At 52.2% G+C, this 8,882-nt stretch overlaps 3 protein-coding genes across 3 annotated transcripts; 1 reads left to right on the top strand and 2 right to left on the bottom strand.

Moving 5' to 3' along the window:
• Positions 1-139: 139 nt before the first annotated feature.
• MAA_02539 (cell surface protein (Mas1)) lies at positions 140-1,182 on the bottom strand (the record flags this gene model as incomplete). Its single annotated transcript, XM_007820537.1, has 3 exons — positions 140-478; positions 547-1,001; positions 1,074-1,182. The coding sequence occupies 3 exons, from the start codon at positions 1,180-1,182 to the stop codon at positions 140-142; spliced, it is 903 nt and encodes a 300-aa protein (XP_007818728.1).
• Positions 1,183-3,579: 2,397 nt separating this feature from the next.
• Positions 3,580-3,969, top strand: MAA_02538 (uncharacterized protein; the record flags this gene model as incomplete). Its single annotated transcript, XM_007820536.1, has 1 exon — positions 3,580-3,969. One exon carries the CDS (start codon positions 3,580-3,582, stop codon positions 3,967-3,969), a length of 390 nt encoding a protein of 129 aa, XP_007818727.1.
• Positions 3,970-6,290: 2,321 nt separating this feature from the next.
• Positions 6,291-8,590, bottom strand: MAA_02537 (lipid transporter; the record flags this gene model as incomplete). Its single annotated transcript, XM_007820535.1, has 4 exons — positions 6,291-7,017; positions 7,076-7,749; positions 7,807-8,022; positions 8,078-8,590. The coding sequence occupies 4 exons, from the start codon at positions 8,588-8,590 to the stop codon at positions 6,291-6,293; spliced, it is 2,130 nt and encodes a 709-aa protein (XP_007818726.1).
• Positions 8,591-8,882: the final 292 nt, after the last annotated feature.

The raw sequence follows: 8,882 nt of genomic DNA, 5'->3' as shown, positions 1-8,882 counted from the left end.
GTTAGGATTATATTTACACGCAAGTGAAAGTCGACAAGAGCGGGCATGTAATTGTACCATCTGAAACCATCACTCCCGTGGAGAGCCGCACGAGGACTCCTGTTTCTCAAGTTTCATAAGACAACATTTGGCCAACTCCTTACTCGTCGCGCTTCTGGAGACCGTACTCGAGAGCACGCTTGTGGCTGGCCTTGCTCTGGGTGAAAGCAACAGCGCCACCGAAAGGTCCGGCAAGAGCCTGGTTGCGAATACGAAGAATGCAGACGTTCTTCACGCCGCCAACCTCACCTGTGCATGCGCAATCCTGGGGAATCTGGACCTGCATAGCGTAGTCGGTGTTGGTAGCGACGGACAGGCCGGAGATACCGGATCCTGGGACATCACGGACGACTCTGGCGGTCTTGAATTTCTTGGGGTCCTTGCCACCAGACTCGCAGTCAACGGCGGCAGTCGTGGGGCCAGCGCCATCCTGGTTGATCTAGATGGGTAGTGTCAGGTTAGTTCAGATGAAGGTGAAATTTTCCGCGCAACGGAAGTGTGACAAACCTGTCGGTAAACCACGTTGACAATGCCATTCTCATCAGCAGTGGGAAGACCAGACTTCTCACCCTGGCCGCGCATATCGGCATTCATAGTTTCCGTCGGGTAGGTCTTTCGGGCGCCGCCGAAGCCCAGAGTACCGATGATGGGAAGGTTGGCAATGCCCTGGAAGAGATTGCCCATCATATTCATTTCGTTGTCGCGGCGTTCCTTGGGGGTCAAGAGGCCCTGGAGATTGTCCTCGACGCCAACCGAGTCGGAAGCACCCTTGTTCCTGGGCGGCGCGCTGCCCTTGCCCATGAAGTTGGCGACGACGGCATTAGGGTCGACATTACCGGAGCCCTGGGTCCAACCGAGAGGACCATACTTGCCCGAGGCGATTTCGTTGTCACGGATGATGCAAGTGTCAGCCTGAGCGCCGCAAGAATTGACGACGCAGTTGCGAGGGGTGCCGTCAGCAACTGTTGGGAGTCTTGTCAGTTACGCCGAAAGCTTTCGGAAGGGTGACGAATGAAAAAGAGAGGCCATCTTACCACCGAGACCGGGCATGATGACACCATTGGCGCCGGCGATGGATCGGATAATACCGTGGCCGGAGACGGTGGTGGCAGCCACGGCAGTGAAGACAATTGAGTAACGCATTTTGGGTTATAAGAGGGAGTTAAGATGGGCTATTAAATCGGGCGTGACGAGTCACCAGGACTATTAATAAGAGGAGAACGAACGAAGTAACGAACGGAGAGCTGTGAAGGGTTGATGGGAGTACAGAATGGATTTATCACGGCCTTGGTTACACGGGGATAGTGTTGTATATATAGCCCTACCCGTCGATACATATGTCTTGGACCTGGCTGGGGGACAAGAATAGTACAACATGGTGCTGGTGTAGTTTTGCCACGATGAGCTAGCAGTTAGATTGCACGCTCGTGCCCTCTCAGACCATGGTAGTATGTAAATCGCCGTCACCGCAGCGCGGGACGCTGGTAGCCTCGCCGCAGGAAATGCTGGACATTGAAAGACAAGCTTTGCGCTTAGACGCCTTACTGATCAATGGGTCCAAAAGAGATGCCCGCTGCGAGGTCCAAAAACAAGGCTCGGGAACCCAAGGCCTGGATACCCCGAGGACTGGAGGTCGAAAAAAGAGCCATCTAACGAGACGCCTGAAACCACACGATTAGACTCCCACCGCAGACCGGGGGGGTGTTGGTGTGGTGGCGGTAGCGGCCACTAAACATCAGGCCAATGACGGACCACACCGGTCTGCGGAAAAGGTTATTATATTGAAGAAAAACAAGGCGGTGCCAACACCGTCCGTTGGTGCGTGTGTTTCGATTTGTTTCGTCTTTTCGTATTTCACGAATCTGGACGTCGACGTTGCACGATCGGTGTGTAACACTTCGCTCCGTCCCGACAAGCGGGTCTTTCGGACAAGACGCATGGCAGTGAGACCTGGCATGTGATTGTTCTTTCGCCTAGATACTACTAGGTAGGTCGACATGATGGGATTACAGGTTGCCGCCGACATCTGGACCGTCGTGATGGAAAGTTTCAATGACGAAAATAGAGCCGGTGTAGAATGAGATGTGGGATTTAGTTACGGCAGTCATGGCAGGCCCGCAGCCACGGCCGCTACAGGATGTGGCGTTTCGAGATGACATGGCCTGACTTCTGTGCTAGACGCGGAGTTCGGGACATTGTTGGAGGCTGCAGAATGCTGAAGACGTTGGGATCCAGCACTCCAAGGGTGATCAAATGCAACTTCCAAGGCCGTGGGGGTGGAGGGGCGGTGCGAGGGCGAAAGAGAAGGTGCGAGGGCGCAGGGCCACCGTTCTTGCCTACCTACCTAGGTACAGAGGTATGTATGCAATATTTTTGGTAGACAAAGACATGGCACTACATGCGACATGGAGCATTGACGCTTCATGTCCATGTAAGTCGGCCTCCCAGCTGCTCCTTCCTTCTCTATGACATGTGGACTGTCAATTGGTCTATGGTGGAACTTTTGTTGTCCAAATCCCTTCGTCGGGAATGATGTTGCAATTGATGTCAACATTGTCCGCATCACGGTGCAGATAACCGCACAGCCGTGGGCACCTCGGACACATTGACCCCCTTGTGCCTGTGGCGTAGCATCTTGATCGTGCAGGGGTTTTTACGTGCATATTTGGCTTGGACCATCGTGGGCCATCTTAGCCCTCTTGGCGCTGCCAGGCACGGGTGGATGGATTCTATATCTGGACCCCGCTTGACCGATTTGGACGCTATTCACGGCTGCGGGGCACGTGAGTTTTGACCTTTGTGAAACGAACCGTTCGTCCGCTGTGCCTGATATGGACTTCGCGCTCAGCCAACCACGTGATGCCCGTCACTTTAAGCTTTCCAACATCACCAAGCGGAAATTACACGGATCGCAGTTGGCAATAGCCTCCCTTTTCAGCCATGTTCAGGCCTCTCTGGCATTGACGTCTTTTCACCTTGTTCACACCTCTCCAGGGCGTCTACTCACCCTCCCCTTTCCTGTTTGTGTAACCCTACTTGTCTGGTTACCCCTACCAGTTGGTCGTGATCCTGGTTTCAACATCAGCCCGGTTCTCGCTGCTGACTTACACCGTCTCGTCTTTTGCTGCTGAACGCGATGGCTCGGGCCTCTCGCTTACGGGACTTCAATACAAGGCAAAGTCTATTCGGTTTAATCTTGATTAGCCTCGCGTGTTTGCGGCCGCTATAGTGCCTTGGCGCATCGTCTTGACGACCGAGGGCGACGGTGACGCTGTGCCTTGGTCGATGCCATGATGCCGCCCGCAAATCCGCCAAACCCGCTTCTCAACGTGCAAGAAATAGCCCGCTGGATTCTTTTCCCTCGTTGAATATTTAATACTTTGACTCGCATCCTCACTTTTCCGTTTCCCTCCCTCATCAGCCAACTTCTGCTTCCCCTTTCCATTCTTTAATACAACATCAAACCGGCCTAGCGCTGCCCAACAACCTTCGTTGCCCTTTTTCTAATTTCATTAATCACAACTTTTATATATTTTCAAAATGAGATTCTCCATCGTTTCCGCGGTCATCGCTTCCGCCGCCCTCGTCGCCGCCGCCCCTGCCTCGGAGCCCGGCAAGCGTGAGATGAACTTGGGTGGTATTCCTGGGTCCGGCCTTATTGGCGGTAGCGGCTCTGGCGCTGCCAACGGCGTCACCGATGCCTTCCAGCAAGCCCTCGCCTTGTTGTTCGGAGCTGGCGATGCTGTCCTCAACAACCCCCTCGACGCCGTCACCAAGCTGTTCACAAACCCTACTCAGGCTCCGGCCGATATCGCCAAGAACCTCATGGGCTCTGTTACCGGCCTTGCCAAGGGTGCTGGAAATGTTGTTACCGCCGTTCCCAAAGGTGTCGGCCAGGACATGGCCAAGGCCGGCGGCAAGACCAACTAGAGGCTTGTTTTTTAGCATCTAGACTGCTCACAGTACGTCTCATTACCTACCATGACAGCTACAGCACGAGAAATGGAGTTTAACAGAAAATAGAGCCATAGTGTGAAGCAGTTGAGTGAGATGGGAGTCGCGTCAACGCAAATGGCGGCCTTTTTTTGTTTCATATTTTTCTATCTGGCACCCAGTGTGTGGATTTCTGCACTCAAATGATTGTCTACTGTATAATCACAACTTGACGTTGTATAAAACTGCGGTTTATATAATATAGAAATGTCACGTCTGTCCTGCTTCCAGTGTTTTGTGTTGAACCATTTCCTGGCCATGCGTGTGAATTTTGGGGCCCATCACGCGTCGATAATCCGTGGGCGCTCGGGATATTAAAGTGATCGACGCCGTGCCAAAGCGGTTCGTGCAATTACTCCGTAATTATACCTTGTCCTAGGGCTGGTTGTGGGGTCCGTCAAACAGGGGATCTTTTGCAACCTTTTGCAAGGATTGTAGCCAGTCGCACACTCGGCTCAAGCTGGAAGCACCACAAGACCAGTTTGCCTGTGCTCAGTGTTTGGTGGCCGGCCCAACTTGCATCTAAATACATGGGACGCATTGTCTCTTTTACAATCTCTTCAAGCCTGTTTATCCGAGCCAGTCTCGGCTTTGTCTGCAAAATGCCCGGGGGACTGTCATAAACCGCATAGACCATTTCGGGTGGAGAAGTTGTTTCATGGGCTCGAGCTGTCGTGATGCTTGCGAGCACCAGCTTGTCGAAAACACCATCAAAGCACGTGAGAATGTCAACAACCGTGTTTTCGGAGTTACGTACCACGGAAATGACTACGTCCTTGCCCCCAGTAACGATTCCAGTAACCCGTTCTGCGACGAGGGTTGTCTGTATTGGTCTGTGACAAGGGCTTCTGAGGGCTTGGAGCGTCATGGTTCATATTCATTTAATAACGAACTTTAGTATTGAAGGTCCTTGGTCTTATCAAGGCCTGGATGGACCAAATAGCTCTATTTACTCAACAAGTCGGCGAGGGCCCTGTGCCCTAGGCCTCGTGATCGTAGCCCTCGTGTAACCGTGTGACATGGTCTCTCTGTTCGCCTCTGTCAGAGTGGTTATCGGGGTTGACCACTCGGCTATGGGAAACAAAGATCCCAGTCAAGAGACTCTTGGCCGAATATCCTTGATATCCAGCTAATAAGCGTGCCCTCTTGGCTTTCTCCTGTAGCCTTTGACAGCATCCCTAGGAAAAGCAGAGGGAGGGAAAAGGACAAAAAAAAAAAGACCATAATGTCGGCTCTCCTACGTTTCCTTGAGAAACCGCTTCTCAGCACCCGCGGCCCTCAGCTCCTTCTCGCTAACCGCCATCATCAGCACAACCGTCATCGTCGCTAGCGGTATCTATCCAAGCATCTCCGAAACGGGCCGCCAAGAACCTAGATGCTCTCGGTGGAGCGGTTCTCGACACAGCCTGGTGTCGAGAACCAATACAGTCCTAACGAAGACGGGAGAAGAAACACTGCAAGTGAACTTCTTGTTCAACGCGTTGCAAGCGCTCCTGCGGCTAAAGGAGAAGGAATCCACAGGAGAAAGATGGAGACCGCGATTCACAGAATCTCTTTGAGGATAGCCTAGGTAACGAGTGTAAGACAGTGAAGGCAGCGTTAAGGATGTTGGTGTATGGGAAGGGAGAGAGCCATGGGAAGTGACCTCATTCTGATTATAAAAACAAGTAGGTCTCTTACTGTTCCTGGCTTGATACAGCCCAATACTGAGTTACCAGATGTTGTGCCTGCACGATGCTTGTATCATGCTTGTATTATCATTTGATATGGGAGGAAAACAAACAAAAAAAATTAGTAAAACAACTAGTGCTTCTTCCATCTTTCTCTTTTCTTGAGCTGACACTGTCGCTTGGATAGGCCTGGTGGATTCGTCCCGAATGAGACTGAGAAGAGATTGCAAGAAAAGATCTGGATTGAGACGTTGGAAGCTCTGGAGCCGCTTGAATTTGATAATGGTCCTCGGTCACAAGAACGCACTGCTGATTCAAGTCTAGAGATGACTTGCTACTGGACGAATGATGGTACTATCATGGTGGTGGCAGGGCCCTTTTGACCACATCGTCACCACTAGGACATAAACGATGCTCTTTGATGTTTGACAAAAAACAGGAAGTATTTATATGGTTCTTCGAAGTGACCATCTGCCACACCTGTAGTACCCAAATCCCGTCGCCATCACGTTCCACCCTAATATACACCTCCCAAGACCGGTATATACAAAATCCCCGCTCAGCTCATACCATGCATGCCACAGCCCTTCATACAGCCGTCAACTCCTCCAACCGCCTTTCTAGCTCGGGAACCTGCCGCAATTTGACTTCCAACTCCTCCTTCTCATCCTCCAATCTTAACCGTTTATCAGCATCCAACTTTGTAAACACGTACTTGCCCTGCCCATCAAACTGAAGAATATGTGTGTGGTACTTCCACAAGCTCCTTCTGTGACTGACAGTCATGAGCGTGATGCCCAGAGCCTTGGCATTGTCGTACATAATCTTTTCTGTTTCAAGCGTAACGCTGCTCGTGCACTCATCCAGGATGGCGTACTTGGGGCGATGGTAGAAGAGGCGAGCCATGGCAACGCGCTGCTGTAGCCCGCCAGACAATACGTCACGCCATTCCGCTTCGGCGTCCCAGCCTTCGGGGTACAGGTCGACGAGGTGCTCGAGCTCGAGAAGTTTCAAAATGGACATGAGATCTGCGTCGGTGACGCTGCGGGCGCGCATTTGGCGCAGGGAATCGGGGTAGATGACCTGTTGGCGCAGAGAGCCGCGCGAGAGGTATGGGCGCTGGGGCAGGTAGAAGATTGCGTGGAAAGGAGGTTTGTAGACAGTGCCGCCGTAGACGGGCCAGAGGCCGCCGAGAATACGGAAGAGTGAAGATTTTCCACAGCCGTTGGGGCCGACGACAAGCAGGTGGTCGCCTTGGGAGAGGGAGAACGATAGGGCTTTAACAAGGACATCGCCGTTTGGTGAGATGATTGGTCTGAGAACATGTCAGTATGCTGGTCCATAAAATGGGCAGCCAGTGGGTGGCAACTTACACATCGATGAACTTAATGTCTTCGCTCTCGTGAACGGTCCCTCGTCCCCGCAAAACAGCCTCGTTATCTTCGGTACCGCTGGATGAGACAAGTCTCTTCTCAAAATGTCCCGACTGAATATCGTCCATGACATCCAGCAACGAAGCAACGCGCGACGTATAACCAGCCAACTCCATAATTTCTCTGTAAGAGAACATGATACGGCCGAAGGCGTCTGAGGCGGAGAGCAGCATGCGTCTGTTGGTAACAAACGACTCGGTCCTGTCGCCCATGTTCATCGCAACCTGGCCGGGCAATTTGACAAAGACGGGAACACTGCAAAGAAGCAGACCCAACGCACCCCAGAAATACTTGATGACAAAGTCCTCCATGAATCCGTGGTAGAACCGCCGCCTCAAAATGTAGTTAACATGCTTGATCAGCGTAAAGTAGCCCTTGTCCAGAGTGTCTTTTTCGGCGACATGACCACCATATAGGGCAACTTCCTCGCTATAGTCTATCAAACGCGAATGTTGATAGCGGAACTCTCCTTCTAGTCTGGCTTCGTCGGCGACATATTTGCCGAACGGTGGCGTGAGGACTCTCATCATGTTGGCGGAAAGCTGAACGAGGAGTGACATGAAGACTACTCCCTCGCCACCAACACTCTTAGAGAGGGACCATGTGTAAATGGTCTGAAGAAATGTTAGCAGTCTCCTTATTCATCCCTTGATCCCCAATTTTTGACATACCATATCTAACAGTGGCTTGGCCAAGTTGCTATACAGTTCCGCCAGGCTGTTGGAGAACTTGGAAACGTCCACGGCAATCAGCTGATCCGGATTCTTTATCCGGTCATCAAGGGCTGAGATGCCGTAAAACGTCAAGTTGGACAGGTATTTGTCGTGGATATACTGCGTTAACCTGGTCCTGTACTTGAGCGACAGCTCTGCTTGGTGATATGACAACTAGCCACGTCAATCAGCACATATCTATCAACGGCACGAACCTATCAGAACCTACCATGGAGTTCGTAAAAGTAGCCGGCACAGCAATCAACATCCACCAAAGAATCCTGGTCATGAACTCCTTTCCATTGCCCTTGACCAACGCCTTCACAATGGCACCATCCATTTCAGCCACCCTCAAACTAATCAGCGTTCTCAGCACCAGAAAAAAACTATGGCTTATCAGCATCCTCGTTTCCGTGCTACGCCATCCCGGAACCACAATTTTGAGCAGCCGCAGCAACGACCGGAAGAACTGGCGATCGAGCGCTACCTTCTTTTTTGGCGTCTCTTCGCCACCGGTTGAAACAGTGGCGCGGCGGGCTTCGCGCTGAGCTGCTTCGCGCACCGACGCAGCTTTCTGCTCTGAAATGGCATGACGCACGCGGTTGACGAGGGCAACGAAGAGAGTGATCCAGATGGCGCGCGAGATGCGAGTTCGGTTGGATAGGTAGAGTCGTGTGAGTTCCGTGATGATGTTGCGAATGGTGTGGTCCCCCGAGAGGGAGAGCTTTGATTGAGACGCCATGGCCGGAGCGGGAACACAACGAAGGCCCGTCGTCTATGTCAAGACAGCTCGCGTGTGCTTCTTGCCGCGTGGAGTAGTAAAGGCAGGGCGGTCACGTTCGGCGCATTTGGCATTTGCGAGGACGGCGACGAACGAAGCTTGACGCTCGCAGGAGGAAGCACCCAAGCGACCCCCCAGAGCTGAATTCAAGGATCAAACACCTTGGGGACCTGTCTTTGGAGCTGTTCCCCAGGATCAGGGAAATTGAATGCAGAAAGGAAAAGAGGTTTGCAACCCCAGGAATATGGTTGTT

This window comes from Metarhizium robertsii, assembly GCF_000187425.2.
Source record: "Metarhizium robertsii ARSEF 23 chromosome Unknown MAA_Scf_4, whole genome shotgun sequence".
In the NCBI taxonomy this organism is placed as follows: Eukaryota; Fungi; Ascomycota; class Sordariomycetes; order Hypocreales; family Clavicipitaceae; genus Metarhizium; species Metarhizium robertsii.
Note: the sequence above shows the minus strand (reverse complement) of the source record. Positions and strands in the feature narration are given on the sequence as shown.